At 40.7% G+C, this 20787-nt stretch overlaps 2 protein-coding genes across 16 annotated transcripts in view; one reads left to right on the top strand and one right to left on the bottom strand.

The window, feature by feature from the left end:
* CEP43 (centrosomal protein 43) overlaps positions 1–20636 on the bottom strand; it is a 43288-nt gene extending 22652 nt beyond the window's left edge. For 3 of the 13 annotated variants that reach the window (XM_024248712.3, XM_054558441.2, XM_054558444.2), the window contains exons 1-6: positions 20122–20460; positions 19520–19573; positions 16425–16479; positions 15860–15948; positions 15269–15406; positions 8740–8820 (exon numbers count right to left, since the gene is read on the bottom strand). In XM_024248712.3, coding sequence (XP_024104480.1) covers positions 8740–8820; positions 15269–15406; positions 15860–15948; positions 16425–16479; positions 19520–19573; positions 20122–20223 — 519 coding nt within the window. In that variant the 5' untranslated portion in view covers positions 20224–20460. Of the gene's footprint in view, positions 1–6079; positions 6140–8739; positions 8821–15268; positions 15407–15859; positions 15949–16424; positions 16480–19519; positions 19574–20121 lie in introns of all 13 variants that reach the window. The other 10 variants (XM_063725088.1, XM_054558437.2, XM_054558447.2 and 7 more) reach the window with 8 other exon arrangements.
* Positions 20569–20787, top strand: part of RNASET2 (ribonuclease T2) — a 74266-nt gene continuing 74047 nt past the window's right edge. For 2 of the 3 annotated variants that reach the window (XM_054558448.2, XM_063725089.1), the window contains exon 1: positions 20569–20738. The gene's annotated coding sequence lies outside the window, so the exon portion shown is untranslated. The remainder of the gene's footprint in view (positions 20739–20787) is intronic. The other variant, XM_054558449.2, reaches the window with a different exon arrangement.

The raw sequence follows: 20787 nt of genomic DNA, 5'->3' as shown, positions 1-20787 counted from the left end.
GACCAATATCCCTGCTATAGACAGAAAGACAGTTTTAGGAAGACAAGTTTTACGGAGAAGGGCATTACTATATTACACAACACATACTTGTAAACATAACAGAATTATTTTAAAAATATAGTTCTCTTAATCCAAGGAGGAAAAATAAATTCTGAAACAATCTGCTTTGGAACTGCTCTCAAAATCAAGTTCTAAACCACACAGTAACATGTTACTACTTTATAACTATGGCTCATTTTTGCCAAAAGACCATTACCAACTAGGTTATTAATGAATTCACTAAACTTAATTCCAAATAAACTTCACTATTAAAAAAATCTACATGAAGAGGAGAAAGATTTGTCATCAACACATTTTGCAGATTAAAACCAAAGTACTGAAAACGTTGAGAGCAGTTTCAATGGTTCCTCCATGTACACAGCAGATGTATGCGTGTACACAGATGCTCAACCCACAACAGCGCTTCACCTGATACACCGTCAAGTGAAAATATCACAAAGTTGAAAATGGGCACTTCATAGACATGAAGCGCAAAAACACAATATCCAAAAAATGCTGGCTATTCAGTCCCCTGGCATCAGAGTGCCTCGTGACCATGTGGCTGACTGGAAGCCATGGCTCAACGTCACTGCCTGGCCCCAAGAGAGAATCGTACCACCGATTACTGTCCTGGGAAAAGATCAAAACTCAACATATGGTATCTACTTAATGTATATCACTTTTGTACCACCATAAAGTCGAAAAAGCATAAATCAAACTGTTGTAACAATGGGGACCATCTGTATACGTATGTATTCCCTGGAATCTGCTTTAAAAACCCTTATCATGAGTTAAGACGAACTTATGTTACATACATAAACTTCAGTTACTTGGGTTTTGTATCACCTGGATTTGGCTAAGTTGAAGATTCAAAATGAAGCTAAATAACTAAGGTTAAGTATTGTTTAAAAACTAACAAATAAGATTTAAAAAATATAAGGTCAGGCACAGTGGCTCACACCTGTAATCCCAGCACTTTGGGAGGCCAAGGCAGGCAGATCATGAGGTCAGGAGATCCGAAACCATCCTGGCCAACATAGTGAAACCCCGTCTCTACTAAAAATACAAAAATTAGCTGGGCGTGGTGGCACGTGCCTGTAATCCCAGCTACTCAGGAGGCTGAGGCAGGAGAATCGCTTGAACCAGGAAGTTGGAGGTTGCAGTGAGCTGTAATCGCGCCACTGCACTCCAGCCTGGCGACAGAGTGAGAATCCGTCTCAAAAAACAATACACACACACACACATATCACAGCAATGCCTTAGAATTCATTCTCTGGACAAGCACAGAAATTATGGGACAAACTGTATCCCACAAATGAAGTATGTTGAAACCCCTAACTCCCAGTACTTCAGAGTGTGACCTTATTTGGAAACAGTGTCCACTGCAGACGTATTTAGTTAAGATGAGCCCATTCAAGGAGTAGGGTGGCCCTGGGTCCTAACCCAATGAGTGGTATCCTTGTTGGGGGGAAGAGACACAGAGAAACACAGGGAGAAGTCTATGTGAAGATGGAGGCAAAGACTGGAGTAATCCATCTACAAGCCAAACAGCATCTGGGTCTAGCAGCCACCAGAAGCTAGAACAGGAGCCACAGCCCTCCGGGCACCTTGATTTCACATTTTTAAGCCTCTAGAACTGTGACACAATACACGTGTTGTTTTAAGCCACTCAATATTGGTATTTATATTACATCAGCCCTAGGAAACAAATCAAGTCATTTATAACAAAAAACTACAACAAGTTTTGTCTTTTCATAAAAGTGAGGGACCTATTGCACAGCACTACAACGGTCATTAAGTTCTCTTGGCTGGAGCTCAAGACTAATAATAAGCTCTATGGGAAATTACAGTGTAGCCATAAGAAAGCTTTAGTATATATTTAAATTATCCAATAGTACACTCATATAATAAAGAAGCCAATCATTTCTAGATTAACAAAAAGTCAGCACTAGAGAAGTTTCACAGTGAAAAACCTTAATTTCTCAGTAGTCAAAAACTGAATTGTATCACTAGACTGTCTTAAGAACCTGAAAAAAAAAAAAGAATTTTTTCCAAACTGTTCATGTGGGAGACACATCAGTCAAAGAAATATTATTGTTTTGCAAAAGTATTCAAAAAATTCATGCAATACAGTTGTCCCTCAGTACCCAGGACCCCTGCAGACACCAAAGTCTGAGGATGCTCAAATCCCTCACATAAAATGCTGTAGTATTTGCACATAGCCTACACACATCCTCCCATATGCTTTAAATCATCTCTAGATTACTTGTAATACCTAATAAATGTAATGCTATGTAGAAGTTGTATACCACTATTTTAAAATTTGTATTATTATTGGCCAGGCGCGGTGGCTCACACCTGTAATCCCAGCACTTTAGGAGGCCAAGGCAGGTGGATCACGAGCTCAGGAGATAGAGACCACCCTGGCTAACACGGTGAAACCCCATCTCTACTAAAAATACAAAAAATTAGCCGGGCTTGGTGGCGGGTGCCTGTAGTCCCAGCTACTCAGGAGGCTGAGGCAGGAGAATGGCATGAACCCAGGAGGTGGCGCTTGCAGTGAGCCAAGATCGCGCCACTGCACTCCAGCCTGGGCAACAGAGAGACTCCATCTCAAAAAAATAAATAAATAAAAAATAAATAAAATTTGTATTATTATTTTTATAACCATTTTTCCATTTACATACGGTTGAAACTGCAGGTGTGAAAGCATACATATGAAACCTGCAGATATGAGGCTGACTGTACTTAATTCTCTTCCCCACCCATGCCTCTGCCCGCCACCTCTTTCCCCGCCAGCGACAGTTTCTGATCCATGACTTACTAATGAATTATTTAGAGAAGTAATTTTACTACAGGGCTAAGCGTGGGAACATTCATGCATCCATGTATCCATTCATTCAGGATGGTGTGAGAGTGTGACAGGGAATGGTAACGCCTGGTTTGGAAAATCCTGAGGTGACTGCCAAAGATACAAAAACATATGCCCCAAAACCTACATGTAATGTGAAAAAGCATCTCAATACATGTTAGTTTTAAAACACCTGAAAACTGGGCCAGGCACGGTGGCTCATGCCTGTAATCCCAGCACTTTGGGAGGCCGAGGCAGGAGGATCACTTGAGCCCCACAGCTGAGGATCAGAATGGGCAACCATAGCGAGACCCCTGCCTCTACATAAAAACATTTTTTAAAAAATTAGCCAGGTGTGCTGGCATGCACCTGTTGTCCTAGCTACCCAAGAGGCTGAAGTGGGCACTTGACCCAGGAAGACAAGACTGTGGTGAGCCATGATCGCACCACTGCACTCCAGCCTAGGCGACAGAGTGAGACCTTGTCTCTAAAAACAAAAAGACACCTGAAAACTATTTGTAAGAAGAAAGGATGATCTTTCATATTACATTTAATATAATGATAAAGAGCAACTAATTCTAAATATTAAAAACAAAAAAAATATAAATCTTACTCAACATTTCCAACTAAATGGTAAAAACCTAAGCTAGTAGGGCCTATCAAAAGTCTGTTATAATTTTCTGATACTTTTTTTTTTTCAAACAATTAGGATGTTTGGTACAATGAAATGGAATACAATGAGATAAATTATCACAGATGATACTTTGGAAGTCAGCAAGTGTTAATATATATTTCAAAATTATTAATTCATTTTTAAAATGCCCTCCCATTTCATATTTATACTCCTTATATACCAAATCTTTTATCTTTAATCTTTATTTTATTTTTATCTTGTCTCTCAGCAACAACAAAAATAAGAACTTCAGTTTTGCCCAAGTTACATCAGTTCAAAAACCCTACAAATCAATTCTAACTATACATATGAATTTTTTTTTAAGTTTATTTATAATATGAATATAGCTTCCCGAAGAAAGTGCCAAGGGTCTTTGAATGAGCCACTAGTACTTGTCGCCTCCTGCATTCAAAAGCAACCGGACACACGCGACACTCCTGATCAGTGCTCCAGAGCTCTGGGAGCAGCAGTACCCTGGGCCCTCCTGCATCGCGTGCCCAGTTCACGTCTACAGGACAGGCAGGGCTCCCACGATGGCTTTGCACACCTTGGGAGATGCCACTCACCTACCATGCGGATGGCCCCATCGGGAGTCTTGCTGTGTACAACCTCAACCACCACATGCAACATAGCATCTGGATGATGAAGATGTTGAGAATGTTAAGGCTGCTGGGAACTCACTGCATGCACAAGGCAAAGCAGAAAGGCAGGGGAACAAAGAGCTAAGGGCTTACCCATATAAGTAAGGCTGGCAATAGGCCACATGGGGTACAATACAGACTTCTCACAAGGCAGTTCAGAAACAAGATCAGAAATGTACAGGGAAAAAGGTTTCCAAATAATTGAGGAAGCATCCTGGCTTCAGGAACACAATAATGAAACAGAAGAGACCCAAATTACGGACTAAATCCTGGGATATGGGCCCACCTAGGTTCTTCAATCCCCTCTCAAGTCAGGGCACACACTACACTCTGCCCAAAGTACAGCGAAAGCTAAAGTCTGGGCCCATCACAGTTACTTCACATCACACAAAGTGAAAACCACATCTCTTAGGATGCCTTGGCTCTATGTATAAACTTCTTGAAAATGTTTAAGTTGTTTGAAACCCACAACAGCAATAAGATTATAAAAACTTCATACTAATATGCTTTTAAATTTTAGAAAAGTCCAAGAAACTGATTTTTAAAATCTATTAAGAAGTTTTATATCTTACTTAAGGTATGTCTCATCTCCAATTAAACTATCAACTCCTTAAGTTAGAACTGTGTTAAATGTGTCGCCCAAAGCATTAACACACAATAACTTTCACTATGTAAATGTTAAAAAAAAAAAACTTACTAAATCATTATTTTAAAGCATCTTCTTGTTTAATAACGCATAAATAACAGTGTGAACAGAAAGAGAATACAGTAATAGGAATTTACCTTTGAAACTACTAGAACTAAAGCCATCTAACACAACAGGTGGAATTTTTAAAAAGCTTTAAGTTTGAAGATTTTCAACCTAGTGAAAAAATCTATACATAACCAAAGTTCAACATAGGACTAATGAATCTCACAGAACTGATAATTAAATATTTTGTCTTATCCCAAGTAGATGTAAAAACTGTACTGATAATGTTTCTAAAACTTCTAATATTTAAATTTCATAAGCAGCTAATCTACTGGATTAGTCAATTTTTGTGATCTTTAGGGGAGGATGAAAAAGCAGCCAAGGCCTTGGTAGTATGCAGCATTGGCCCCCAGCAGTCTACTGTGAGCAGGGGCCCTGAATAAAGGGTCACAAATGTGCAATTGTCTGAAAAATGACAGAACACAAAAATGTCTTGGAGGAAATACATTTAATTTTTAATTTATCAATAGGTACGTATTCAAAAAATAGTTTGATGTTCTACTTTCCTCAAATAAAAATCACAATGTTACTAACATCTATATAATCATCCATTCAAAAGAAAAATACGTATTTTCAACTCTAATTGCCAACAAAACAGGAATTTTCAAAGTAAAACTGAGAGCGTGGTTTTAAGATTCAACAGTATGATTTTCACCTGGATAAAAACTGACAGTGAAATTTACTTTTTATTTCATGCCATCATTACTTTTTTGTTTTTTTAGACAGAGTCTCACTCTGTCACCCAGGCTGGAGTGAAATGGCACGATTTCAGCTCACTGCAACCTCCGCTTCCCGGGTTAAAGCGATTCTCCTGCCTCAGCCTCCCAAGTAGCTGGGATGACAAGTGCGTGCCACCATGGCCGGCTAATTTTTGTATTTTAGTAGAGGCGGGGTTTCACCATGTTGGCCAGGATGGTCTTGAACTCCTGACCTCAAGTGATCCTCCCGCCTTGGCCTCCCAAAGTGCTGGGATTACAGGCGCGAGCCACCTAGCCCAGCCTCAAGTGACATTTCATAAGAAAACTGAGAACCCAACCTGACAGGAGCCCAGTGCTCCAGGAGGCCCCAGAGTCGAGACCTGATGCCCACAGGCTGCTTTTCTCCTCTGCCCTCATGCATGTTACCTTGTCACCAGCCTTCTGCCCGCTTGTCTTCTTCTTACCTTGTCCTTTATACCTTGGTATCTGAGCATGAGAATAAAATGAGATTTTACCACAAAATAGAAATCTTTAAAAATAAACTAACTCATTACCAAACAAAGATGCCTACTGAAAAATGTCTCCGAAGTGGAACATCTAGTTAATATGTTCTGTGAGGCCTGCTTTTTTGGTCCTCTCTTAATTCTATTCCTGAAGTGGTCTACCTCATATTTACTGTTTCCAATAGTTACCAGGTCAAACATAGATACCTTAGCCTCCACCTGCTCAGCTCCTACTGGGTGGAGAATCACCTCTTTCATGCTACATTTTAGCAGCATTCTAAATAAGCCTCACTTGAGTTCCTAGGCAACTTCCATGAAGACTTGTCCTGACCTCATCTGACCTTTCTCAGGAGCACACAAAGCTGGTTCCTAAAGGTTGGCTGGACCCTACTCTTGGAGAGTATTCTCCATGGGCCCTCAAGGCTGATTGGGTGCCAGTAGGAGATAGTTAGCAAGAAGACGGTAGGGAAAGTACTGGATCCCAAATCCAGGTCCTTTAGTACTAGAGAAATTGCATTTTAAGTGCCAAAATAAGGGTTTATCTTAGAACAGATGCAACCCTACACAAGGACTATCTAGGGTATTTCTGAAGTGGGTTTATGGGGACTAAACTAGAATAACGGGATGGTGGCAGAGACAGCTGTTAGGACAAATGCTGTTCTCTAAAGCAGCCTCAGGACAGTCCCCCCTTCTCTGGAAAAACTCACAGCATCATTTCCTGACTGACTTAAAACATTGAGATTCTCATTATAATTCTTAGATCTTAAAATGTATGCAGAGAGAATAAGAATATGTAAAATAGACTTTAATATTTTACCCTGAAGACATACATTATATATAGAAGGTTAGGATTGCTAATTTGCTTTAAAAACAGTAATAATTTGCTAAAAAGAGCTTCCAAATAGTCAAATGCTATAGGTACTGATAAGTACTTTGGAATATTCATTAATTTTAATTTTTCTAAAGCCAGGTATTTTCATGAAAAGTAAAGCTTACTTACATAGGCTGTTTTATTTGCAATTAATTTAAAGAAATTTTAAAAATTTACTCATGACCTTATTCTATCACTGGGTAGTTATAGCCTCCTATGAGGCTATTTAGGAAATAATTTAGGAAAAAAATATTTTAAAAAAAGGCCTTCCCTACAGCAACTAGAAATCTCAGAAGGAGCAACTATAAACAATACAATAGTTGTTTCCTTGGTTAGAAATGAAGTATAAAATTCCTTTAGTTTTCCAAACTTAAACAATAAAAAGGAGCAACAACATCAAAGAACAAGCAAAAAATAACAGCAATCGTTCAGCAATGTTCTGTGCCTAGACATTTAAAAAAGAAAGGTATCTTGTAGTATAATCACTATGTCCTCGAAGTTCATCTATTTAAAAAGATGCAACTGTATCTGAGAGTCGATCCACCACCATAAACCCACATGGGACCTCATCTTTTGGGATCACTCTATTCCTATGGGATGAAAATCAAAGGGACAGTCAAAGAATACAAACCTGACCTGTCATGGACTGCAGGTTTGTGTAGTCCACAAACCCCCAGCTCCTATGTTGAAATCCTAACCCTCAATGTGATGGTATCAGAAGGTGGAGCCTTTGGGGGGTGAGCAGATCATGAGGGTGAAGCCTTTGTGAATGGGATTAGGGCCCTGACCCCAGAGAGCTCTCTCACCCTCTTTCCACCACGTGAGGACACAATGAGAAGACAGCTCTCTGCAACCTAGAAGAGGGACCTCACCAGACCTAACCATAGTGATGCCGTGATCTTGGACTTCCAGGCTCCAGAACTGTGAGGAAAAATGTGTTGTTTGTAAGCTGCCCAATCTATGGTACTTGGCAGCCTGAACAGACTAAACAGACCCAAACCTATCCTTTGGTAAGACCGCCTGGGACTACCAATTCATGCTATGCTCTTGAGAAAACAAATTTCCTGACAATCATCTTTCTATCCATTCCTACATATCCTGGATCTTAAATTCAAAGTATACAGCTCATTTTTTTTCCCATCATGCTTAATCTCTGAAATCAAGTCTTACCTTTAACAACTCATAAACACACAAACAGATGGACACATGCATACACACACAAATGTAACCAAAGTATATACATTTTCTTAGAAATTCTATCAAAACAGCTCATGTATATTAAAAACCATCATGATTTACAATTCTGAATCTCATCACCCATCTAGAAGTCTAAAATATTCATTCAATATTATATCCTATAATACATATTCCTAGCTTAATATTCTCAAGCTAGGAATTTATAAATGAAAAGTAAGTAAATCTCCTTGTTAATAGGAGAAAATGTCCAAAGTACCAAATAAATCCAAATATTCTATGATTCTGTTACTTACCAGCACATTCCTTTCTACGATACAAATGTCAAACAACTACCAACAAAGCAAAATTTTTTTTTTAATGTATACTTAATGGAAAAAAAGCACCTTCAAGAAACTAAAGAGCCCATGTGTTTATATAAAACAATACAACTTGTAACAAGAAAGACTAGACAGAGAAAAGCAGAGCCCTCTGGAGTTAAATCCAGACATGACTTCTGTGTTCTGCAGCTAACTCACCTTACTTGGTGTTGTCTGTGCACTTGTTTTTCCCTCTGGTGACTTTGGTGGAGAATGTACATCAGATAGGTCTAGTGCACCCTAAAATATTTTAGTTTAAAATTAAAATACATTTAAAAATAAAACACAAATATACCAATTACACTCCAATAGAATTTTAGCATTTAAAAACACTATACAATGTTGGTATTTTATTTCTTATTAAAGTAACCATCCTTTTTAGATTTTCCTCTAATTTTACCCCCTCAAAAACCTTCTACACATCCCTAGATTCTAATTACCTGCAAAATATTTCATTCATTCACTTTGAACAGGATACTGTCTTTCTCCACTGAAATCTGTCCCAGGTCTATCATTCCAGCATTTACCTCCTCACTTCCCTTCTCCCTACTCTCCAGACAAATAATACCCTGTAATTCTCTAAGATCTACTTTTTGCTCTCCTTGAATTTGTTTCCCTACTTCATTTTCTCTCAAGAAAAAATACCAAATAACAACTTTCATTAAAAATACTTTACCCCTTCAAATAGTAGTTCACTCTTCCAGTTTTCTACTTCCACACATTTTTTTTCCAAAATGCAAAGCACCTGTTCTAGCCCAACTTCCACAGGAGTCATCTGCATCTGCTGCCCAGTGCCCTGTCACCACAGGGTTCTGAGCACTGTGGTTAACGCAAAGGAGGAGGTTTTTAAAATGTTTCTTAAATGAAAATCACTTCCTACAATTCATCCACTACCAGCACAAGCTCTATGACATTGTACATAGTAAATACTGGCTGTTTTGTTACAAAAATCCCTTTATGACTGACTGTAACTTTTTAAATACGGAAATGTGCTGCTCTTCATAACTTCAGTTCTCCCTCTTCAGTCCCACTATTTCTGGTGGTGATATTATCTTCTAGGCTAAAATCCTTAAACTGGCCTTTGAGAGCTTTTCTTTTCTCTTACTGCCTTCTATGACCTTGCCCCATGCCAAAATATTAGTTTACCAAGTCTTGTTGATTCTCAAAAGGTCATCTTTATCTATTCATTTCTTTCTTTTTCTTTTTTTTGAAACAGGGTCTCACTCTGTCACCCAGGCTGGAGTGCAGTGGTGCGATCTCGGCTCACTGCACTCTCCGCCTCCCAGATTCAAGTGATCCTCCCACCTCAGCCTCTCAAGTAGCTGGGATTATAGGAATGCACCACCGCACCCGACTTTTTTTTTTTTTTTTTTTTTGAGACAGAGTTTCATTCTTGTTGTCCAGGTTAGAGTGCAATGGCCAGATCTTGGCTTACTGCAACCTCCGACTGCCGGGTTCAAGCGATTCTCTTGCCTCAGCCTCCCGAGTACCACGCCCAGCTAATTACTTGTATTTTTTTTTTTTTTTTTTTTTTTTTTTTGAGACAGAGTCTCGCTCTGTGGAGTGCAGAGGCACAATCTCGGCTCACCACAACCTCCGCCTCCCGGGTTCAAGCAATTCTCCTGCCTCGCCCTCCCGAGTAGCTGGGACTACAGGTGCACACCACCATGCCCAGCTAATTTCTGTATTTTTAGTAGAGACAGGGTTTCACTATGTTGGCCAGGCTGGTCTCAAATGATCCGCCCGCCTCAGCCTCCCAAAGTTGGATTACAGGTTTGAGCCACCGCACCTGGCCAATCTTTTGTATTTTAGTAGAGATGGAGTTCCACCATGTTGGCCAGGCTGGTCTCGAACTTCTGACCTCAGGTGATCCACCTGCCTTGGCCTCCCAAAGCGCTGGGATTACAGGAATGAGCCACCGCGCCCAACATTAATTTTTATATTTTTAATAGAGACGGGGTTTCACTAGGTTGGCCAAGCTGGTCTCAAACTCCTGGCCTCAAGTGATCCGCCTGCCTCGGCCTCCCAAAGTGCTGGAATTACAGGTGTTAGCCACCATGCCTAGCCTGTATGTCCACTTATTTCTATTCTTACTGCTACTTCCTGTCTAGATTTGCGTTCTTATGTGTTCCACTTCCTTCTAGTCTGCTAACTTCTCCATATTTTACCAATCTAACCTCCACAAATCTTCTAAATGGGTATTCCTCTTCGAATTTTCAAAGGCTTCCATTGACTGTGAACAGTATGTTAAAAATCACTATGCCGGCTGGGTGCGGTGGTTCACGCCTGTAATCCCAGCAATTTGGGAGGCCAAGGCAGGCGGATCACGAGGTCAGAGATTGAGACCATCCTGGCTAACATGGTAAAACCCCGCCTCTACTAAAAATACAAAAAAAAAAATTAGCCGGGTGTGGTGGTGGCTGCCTGTAGTCCCAGCTACTCGGGAGGCTGAGGCAGAAGAATGTCGTGAACCTGAGAGGCAGAGCTTGCAGCAGTGAGCCGAGATCGCGCCACTGCACTCCAGCCTAGGCAACAGAGCAAGACTCCATCTCAAAAAAAAAAAAAAAATCACAATGCTTTAGACTGTGTAAGAGATATGAAGATAAAGCCCTTGTCCTCAATAAATTTCCATGTGTAACCAGTGCAGATCACTACTACAACTTGACAGAAGGAGGCACTAAGTTACATGCAGTTTCTAGTAAGGAGAGAATAAGAACAAGAGTTGCAGCTGAGGAGAAAACCTGACTGACAAAATTCTACAGCTGGGGAAGGGGAAAGAGTATAATTCCAAGTGGAGGATAGAATAACAAAATAAGAGAAGGAGAAAAAACACAAGCCACTTTCAAGTAGTAGGTCCAAAGTTCAATCTGACTTAAGTACAAGGCTCCACATTAAAAAAAAAAAAAAAAGGCATAAGGCTAGAAAGACAGGTTAAGGCCACATCACACAGAAAATTTCATAAAGGCTGAAGAATCTGGGACTCCTGAGTCAGCAGTGCAGTCACTACAATCGTACAGAAGAAAGGAACAGAGGAAGGGCTGAAGTTTAAAAATAATTCTGCAACAGTGAATGACAGACTGAAAGCATGAGAACCCTTAGGAAGAAATGATCCTGGACAGATATAAGGACCTACATGGTAGAGGTGCTGAAGGAGATGAAAATGATCCATTGAGGGGCTCAGAAAACAGGAAAGGGCTTTAATTATCTACGGCTGGGGAGCGTCCAATAAAACCAAACAGAAGTCAAGTTAAAGCGGCTGGGGCACAGCAACCTAATTCTTGAGGTGGTTAAAATGCAGTTTTGGTAAAAAGCATCAGTAATTTAGTTCAGTGAGCTTAACCTATAGCTCGTTTTCTACAGTCAAAGTCAAAAGCTAATAAAAGCTCTAATTTTTTATTTCATTATAAACAACAGGTTTTCTTCCAAAGTAATAGAAAACACTAATAAATAATGAAGGGCCAAAACATACATCTTTGAGGTCTCTATTTTAAATATTTTATCTATTTGTTTATATACATACACACAAACTATTAAAATTAAATACCCAGATATTAGGAAGGGAAAACTAGCAAAAAATGGAGATGAGATGCCCAACTTACTGGTTCAGCAACTTGGGGGAGTAAAACAACTACCTTTTGAGGATATAGAATTCCTATCCTGGGTCTATTTGACAGAATCACAGCTATGAAAAAGTCAGGGCAAACTTCAGAGAAGGCCTCAAATCCACGAGTCAGAATGAAGTACTGAAGAACAGTGATTCTGTGTCCATTTTCACATCACACCCACTACACAGGAATGCTACTGGGTCTCATTTTGAGGTACACAACCTACCTAGCAGAGAACAGAAAGCCCTACTGGGTCTCATTTTGAGGTACACATCCTACCTAGCAGAGAAGAGAAAGCCCTCCATCAATTCCTCTTTCTTCCACAGCCTGTTACCAAAGCTACTGGGTGCAAGGTGGAGAGTGAATCCTTCCTGACAGAAGAACTGAATCTAGAACACATGTGAAGAGGCGGCTCCTCGGGATGAAACCAAGGAGCCACAGGAATAGAATCAACCAAAACACGGAAGGGAGCAAGAAGACGTGGAAGAGGGTTATTTGCGGGGAGTAAGGTGGGATTTGCTTTTGTCTTTATGTTTTTACTTTTAGGAGGTAAAGAGAAGAAAGTAAGTTTTTCCACACAGGATTCGAATGTACTATTGGGTTATCCAGGGGGGTACGTTTTGTGAAGAGCTGGAAATTCTAGTCTGGAGCTAGGATAAAGGACTGAGCTGGGCTTAGGCAGACTACACTGAACTTAAAGAGTCATCCATACAAAAACAAGAAACAGTAATACTAATATAGTCGTCCCTCAGTATCCACAGGGGATTGGTTGTAGGACTCCCCTGCGGACACCAAAATCCAAGGATGCTCAAGTCTCTTATGTGAAAAGACATATTTGCATATAACTTATGTACTTCAAATCATGTCTAAATAACTTATATCTAATACAATGTAAATGCTATATAAACAGTTTTCTACTATATTTGCATTCTTTTCTTGTATTTTCTCTGAATATTTTCTTTTTTTTTCTTTTTGTTGAGACGGAGTCTCGCTCTGTCGCCAGGCTGGAGTGCAGTGGCACGACCTCGCCTCGCTGCAACCTCCACCTACTGGGTTCAAGTGATTCTGCCTCAGCCTCCCAAGTAGCTAGGACTACAGGCACACACCACCGTGCCCAGCTAATTTTTCTATTTTTAGTAGAGATGGGGTTTCACCATGTTGGCCAGGATGGTCTCCATCTCTTGACTTCATGATTCGTCCACCTCGGCCTCCCAAAGTGCTGGGATTACAGGCATGAGCTACCGCGCTCAGCCTATCCGAATATTTTCAATTCACAGTTAATTGAATCCACTGATGCCTACTACAATAACACACAGAGTCCTCCGTGCCAAGCACTGTGCTCAAAGCTTCACACATCTTGCTTCCTTAGACCCCTCCAGACCTGTAGGCGCGATACTTCTGTGATCTCCATGTTGCAGATAAGGAAGCTGGGCACACGGAGGCTGAGTGACTGCAGGCTCACAGAGCTAGAATGTAGCAGAGCTGGGGTTTCACCCAAGTAACCTGGTTCCAGAGTCCATGCTAGTGGTATGTTAAGGAAGAAAGATCAATCTAGACAGAAAAATATGCATAAACACCACTGCAATGAGGTGAGCCACAGCACAACTACTAAACAGAAAAGAAAATGAAAGGGCAGTTAGAAAGAGAAGAGAGTTCTTCAGGGCCACAGAAGCCGAGAGGGGAGAGCCAATAAACAGAGGTCATCACGACCTGAAGACTGCTGGCCCCAGGAGACTGGGTTCTTTAGTTTGTTTTTGATTGCCTAGTACCCAGCACAGTATCTATTAAACAAGCACACAATAAAGGCTTGCTGAATATTGATAAATGAAGGAATGAAATTATATGCACAAGCTGAAGTGACAACCTGTGCTCTGGGCGAGCCACCTCACTCCCAGCCAGCCCAGGATCTGGCTATGCTCTCCTGCTTCCACACTTGGCTGGCACCATTCCAACTTCTCGGAACACCCTTCCCAATCCTCACCCCAAAACTGACATCCTACTCTCACTTTAAAATTGACTTCAATAAAATTTTGGCATGTGACAATCGCTTCCTCCTCTAAACTATTCATAATATGTTTGGAAATAATGTGTTAAATGACAATTCCTCCATAAACTGTTATTTAAATGTTAATTTCCTTATTTGAGCACATTTTATCTTAAATAGCTTTGCGCTATTCAGAGACACAGAAGTTTCTTATATTTTATCTTATAGTACCCACAAAGTCTATTTACCATGCCTTACACATAATTAGTACTCAGGCAAGCTTTATCAATTTTCAAAAATTCTAATAGAAAATATCCTCTGAGATTCACCAAAGAAAATAAGTAGGAAACCTATACAGCCCTCCACATTCTTACCTATCAATTTCTGACTAAAAGCTCACATTTAATCAAATATCTGGAACAGTTACAGATGTTGCCTGTTCTATAAAACAGAGTATCTTTATGTAAAATTAATGTATGAAAATAAAATTATATCATTAATCTCATTAGCACAATTTCTAAAAAAAGGTTAAGAGATGAAGAGTACTAATAAAAAAAAGTGTAAGTTTGAACTATTTCTAAACAGTTTAAAGCAAAATCAACAGCTTAGTTTTAAGCCTAAAGAGGCCTTTAAGTCCAAAAATTTATTAACTATCCTATAAATCAGTCCTCAGTCCTTTTATATTTAACTAAGATGTTTTAATAAAAATAATAGCAAGTTGAGTGCTTCTGTTGGCTTATGCAGAGAAACCTCAGAACACCAAGGTAGGGCCTGGTAGAGCCCACTTCATACACAGTATGGCATGAACGGAGGATCAAGCGAGGCAACGAGGAGTTGGGATTTGTTCCAGACAGTTTAGCTCATGACCCAACACTCTTGAGGATCAAAAACCAGAAAAGATATGCCACAGAATCAGAGTCAGCACATCCCTAATTTTCATTAAAATTTGCATTGATACAATCTGAATGCATCTCATTTTGTTTTTAAGGAATATCTTCTAGTATGAAAACCGTAATTTACTATATATGCACTAATCTGCATGGCTAAACTAAGTAGCCAATAATTAAAATAGAAAAAGATAACACAGAATTCTACTTACTTCCCCAGTGGTTGGCCCTTTTTCTTTCTGTTGACAGCGCCTGATCACTTCTAATAATAAAGGTCCACCCACAGTACCTTCTGCTTCAATTATACCTAAATCTCGGGCTAAATTCTCTCGACCTTCGAGACCTTGCAGCTAGAAAAGAAGTTAAAATACAAGTGCACAAAAAAATAGCAGAAGTTATTCTCAAGGAGTAAAGAAAATATTTTCAGAGTTTAAAGACATCTTTAAACTCAGAGACTGTCTTACTAATGAGTGAAATGACTATTTTTAAAAATTATGCCTATTTCTTTTACAGAGCCTCTACCTTCAAAGTTTCCATTAACAGGTGCAATCTAACATCGTATCAAAATTAACTCTATAGTAACACTTTTATTAGCAAGCTTTCAAGTAACACAAAGCAGCAACACTGGTGCCAGCTATCTGAAAGCTCATATGGCTTTTAAGAAAAACAGATAATCAACTACCAAAAATAATCTAAATGTAAAAAACTATCAGTTGTCAAATTCTATTAACTTTCAGCTTAATATTAACTCATTTGTATCAAAGAAGGTTTCAAAAGATAGATGTAAAAATCATTATTCTTACTGTGCTAGTTTCAGGTTGAAAAACAGCCAAAGTAAAGTCAAGGTTAAAAAACTGAAGAAATTCTGCAACAAGACTAGCCACTAAACGACCTATAAAGATCAAGAAAAAGGTAAGTGAGCAAATCTTTAAAAACTGAATTTTTTTAATTAACATTATGAAATAGATACACTAAATTAATGGAAGAAAGGTTTCTACATTTTTTAAGTTACAAATTTCCTCTTTGAATAATATGATTAAGTAATGAAAATCTCAATCTCCTAATTTTTTCACTGGGATCATCAGTCTGTAACTAACTGTAAGACAATCATCTCATAGATTTCAGTGTTTCACTTTTTAATGGTTAATATTGGCTTTCTGTAGTAAAACTGGCTCTAAGCAACAACATCCCAAGTCCAAAAATATGTAATAGCAACACAATTGTTGTACAATAAAATATTATTTTAAAATGAGGACCTATAACAATTGAAGACATAAAAAAATTCCCTGAAATTCCTGATTTCTCCCAAATGGTATCAAGATTCAAAAATTCAGAGACAGATAAACAAGAACAAACTGAACCTCTTACCGTCTTTGGTATTTAAAAACTTTTTCAGGCTCTCATTGACTAAAGGAGTTTTGTTCTGTTAAAAAAAAAAAAATTTAAGCGTCATGTGTTTACCCTAAAAACAACTATAAAATATAAAGTTCAACGTTTTCATCGATAAAATTATGGTTTTACAAAATCCATTCTATAACTGTTAATTACTACAGGACTTACTTTGTGCTATTTAGTAATTTCTCAAAGTTAATATAACAAAACCATATATGAAGATTTGTATTTATTTTTAATTTTTAAATGTGTGAAATACAATTAAATGTCAACAACTGTTCATTATTTCAAATATATGAAGTTTGATAAAAATTTTGTCATCTCAGATATGTACCATTTATAGCATACTTACTATGAACAGGAATTTAATTATACACTTGTAATTCCCAGTTTATCCATGAAATGTGAGATGATCTTATGTGGCCCATAGGCCAACTTATTTTTGTAATTATACATTTATTTGAATAAGTATGGAAAAAATACTCCTAGACCATCAAGCCTGTGATTGTTGCTGAGAACAGGCTACAGTAGGTAGCACATAGGTAAGCTTCCTTAAGACCACATTAATTGCTGCTACAGTGGCAGCCTCATACACTGCTGATAGGAATGCAAAATGGCATAATGAGTTTGGACAGCAATTTGGTAGTGTTTCCTAAAAGTCACAAATATTCCTAGCATGTGACCTAGTCACTTCACCCCTACATATTTTCTCAAGAGAAATCACAGATCCAAGCAAAGACTTGTATGTGACTGTTCACAGAAACCTTATTTGTAATACTCAAAAACTGGAAACAGCCTAAATGTCTGTCAGCAGGTAATGGCTAAACTGTCATATCTATACAATGTATTAATGAAATGATTTATTAATACATACCACAATATGAATGAATTTCAAATGCATTATGTTGAAGAAACAGACCAAAAAAAAAGAGTACCTACTATACGATTCCATTTATATAATTCTTAAAAAGGTTTGGGGTGGGGGAGAGGGTTACAAAAGGGGCACAAGGAAAACTTTTGAAGGTCAAAAGTTTGAAGGATATGTGCAGTACCTTGATTGTGGTGATCATTTCACAGCTGCATAAATTAACTATTAAAAAATCAAACTGTACATATTTACTTTAGCTTTATTATAGGTCAATTTTACCTCAATAAAGTTGTTAAAAGAAAAGACAAGGAGAGGAGAGATCCTCAAGGTAGTTGGTAGGCTGGTTCAGGGAATTCTAAGATATTGAGTCAACTGAAATATTTAAAGAGAATGGAGGGACAAGATCAGATGTGTACTATAAACAGCCAATCTAGGAGCAATGTGGAAAAAGGACTTCAGGGAGATGGTGAGGGACACCACGGAAAGGGAGACTGGCAAGTAGGAAGGGGATAAAGCAATCTAGAAAAGAAAAACAAGCACAAAGGAGGCAGCAGAGCACTCCCTTGGGGACACTTCAGATACACACCTGACAGACACAGAGCCAGATGATGACTGAGCAGGTGGAAAGAAGAGCAAGGCCTAAGAAACGCTTAGATTTCTTGCCAGATAAATGATGGTCCCATTAAGGGCATAATATAGTGGGCAGTTTAACATACAGGTCTGAAGCTCAGGAGAGAAATATGCATGAAAGTTACAGGGCTGGAGTTACTGGGTGAATAAGGTCAGTCTGTGAGACAGTCCAGAATGACAACTGTGGATAAGTCTCAGTCAGCTGTACAGGAAAAAGATCATGCTGAAGAAACCAAGGAGTGGTCAAAACCAGGTTGTGAAGGAAAAAAAACACAGTGGTATTAAAAGCAGAATGTGAATAAAGGAAAACAGTTTACTCCTAATAGTTATTCAAACATGTTTTCAAGCTCAAAAGAAAAGCCACCAGAAAAGGAAGGGGTCAAAGATACAGTAAATAATTAAAGACTTGAAAGTATACACAAGACAGTGATTATTCTTGGACAGGACAGAGCCTCTTCTTCTAAAGCAGTAAGGAAAGAGGTATAGATAAATACAGACACAGGCAAGCCTTTTCACAGGTGAGCAATAGATCGAGGGATAGGAGAGGAGTCCATGAAGTTAGGATCTAACGGCTTCTACCTTCCCTGTGGAGGAAGCAACAAGACCATGTGTTCAGAGAGAAGAAGCAAGGGTGACACAGAAAGCTACTGCACAGCTAGGGTGAAGAAGAGAGCTGCTGGGGCTGCTCAGGACCTAACCAGGTTGGTACCTGCCAATTTGCAACATCAGCAATCCACATGATCGACTGACTCTTCTCCAGGAGCACATATGTGCAAAGTGGGAAGAGAGTTAGTTTGCTGCGTTAAATGGCCATTGAGATTTCTTCCAGACCACGTATGACTGACTGTAAGGCAAGGTAATTAGGGGTCCAGACCCATAGGGTCCAGAGCAAAATGCCGCCAAGAGAAGACTGACGCCTGCACAGACATGGAAAGGGCAAAGAACTGCAGATTTTGATGAAATTAGAGATTAGGTATACAGGTCTAAAGAAGTGAGAGGACAGGAGACTGATTTGTCATACAGCAAGAGTTTAAGACTTTGATGATGGTTCTATTCTTGTTGAAAAATTCCAGAATATTTACTCAGGATGGTTGGTGGGACTCGGAAAAAGTTAAATTACCCACTTAAATATAGAGAAGTGGTTGCACTTTTAAAATAATCACTGTCTTTTTCGTTGTCAAAATAATTGAGTGGTCAGATAATTTTGGGAAAAGTTGCATACTATATACCCCGTTTCATAGGGATTAATAACATATTAGCTTACTAAAGGATCTGAGTGAACCTGCACTTAACACATTGACAATGGAAGCATTTCTTCAAGAAACTCCTGTGACCTTTTGTTTCAGATTAAGCAGTAGTATGAGTTACTGTGGTACCTTAAGATTACACCCAAATTCAAAAGCTACACGAAAAAAGAATAATTTTGGCTCTCTCTCAATAGTAATATAATCCTTAACAGTTCAAAATTATCCCTAGCTATACGTTACTATAAACTATTTTTAAGACGGTTTTTAATGAATGCGAAATTAAGTATTAACGAATACAGCCATGTTAAAATCTGGAAACTTCATACCTCTACTTTTTCTTGCTCCTCTAGTGCTAAAAACACAGCTGCTCGGAGTTCAGCCTTAAAAAAAAAAAGTTAAGAAACAAGAAATTGTCATTTCAAGACAATTTTCACAACAAGCTCACATTTAGCCAGCAACAAACACGAGCAAGCCAACGAGCTGGGCGGGCAGGTGCAAAGGCCAGAAACGCCTTCGGAAACGTTCTCAGTCACACAAGCTCTCCGACCCCCAGGCTTCGGCTGGACGCGCTGCTTTCCCGCCGCGGATCCTGCCCGAGCCTGAGGAAGAGACGCCGGGGCCGCGCTCCAGGGCCCAGCTGCGGGCCGCCCGTGTGGCCCCAGGCCCCGCGGTCCCGCCCCCACGGAACGCGGCAGGGGACGGGCCAAGGCGCCCCCAGTCCGCGGTGCCCTCCCGGACCACACAAGCGAAAGAACCGACCCCCTCTGTGGGGCGGGCAGAACAGAGGCCATGCCGGGGCGCGCCCCCAGTGCCCGCCGGCCCCGGCCCCTCGCCAGGGAGGCGGCCTCCTCGCCGCGACCGCTGTGACGCCCGCTGTCCAGGCAGGCCCTGCGGATCCGCCAGGCCCGGCCCCAGCCTCCGGCCTCACCTTGATGCGGTTCAGGACCCCGCTGTTCTCCAGCGTCTGCACCAGCAGGTCCCGCAGCTCCGTGTCCTCCTCGGCCACCACTGCGGCCGCCGTCGCCGCCATCTTGCTTCTCCAAGACAACCGCCGAAGCCGCGCTAACGGCCAACGGCCACAGCAGGGTCCGCTCCGCGCGCGGGCTACGCGGCTGACGCAGCCAAAGCCCCGCCCCCGCGCCCAGCGCGCTGGCCCTGCCTCCTGGCGTCGGGAGGCGGGGCATAGAGACCTCGGGGTTGACTCTGGGCACCCAGCCTTGGGGAGCACCGGACCACTGAGCGCCGAAACTTAGGGTCGGCGCTGCGGGGCGCGGGTGGGCACGCAAGGGGCGGGGCGTCGAGGCGTGGGGGCGGGGCATCGGCGGGGCATCGGCGGGGCCTCCAGCCGGCAACCCGTTGGCTGCCGTCGCCTGAGGCGCGAGCTTTGAAGCCGGCGAGCGGTGAGGAGGAGGCGCCCTCGCGTGTGGAGAGCCGACTCCGCCTGGACTCCACCGCCCACGGCCGCATCCCATCGCCGCACAAGATCGCCGGAGTCATATTATCGACGTAATTAAAGCCCACTAGCCTAAAGCCGGGTGGACTGCGGTAAGGAGGCCCCGAGACCGAACCTGCAGGCCCGGGGGCGCCGGGGAAG

Source organism: Pongo abelii, chromosome 5, assembly GCF_028885655.2.
Source record: "Pongo abelii isolate AG06213 chromosome 5, NHGRI_mPonAbe1-v2.0_pri, whole genome shotgun sequence".
In the NCBI taxonomy this organism is placed as follows: Eukaryota; Metazoa; Chordata; class Mammalia; order Primates; family Hominidae; genus Pongo; species Pongo abelii.
Note: the sequence above shows the minus strand (reverse complement) of the source record. Positions and strands in the feature narration are given on the sequence as shown.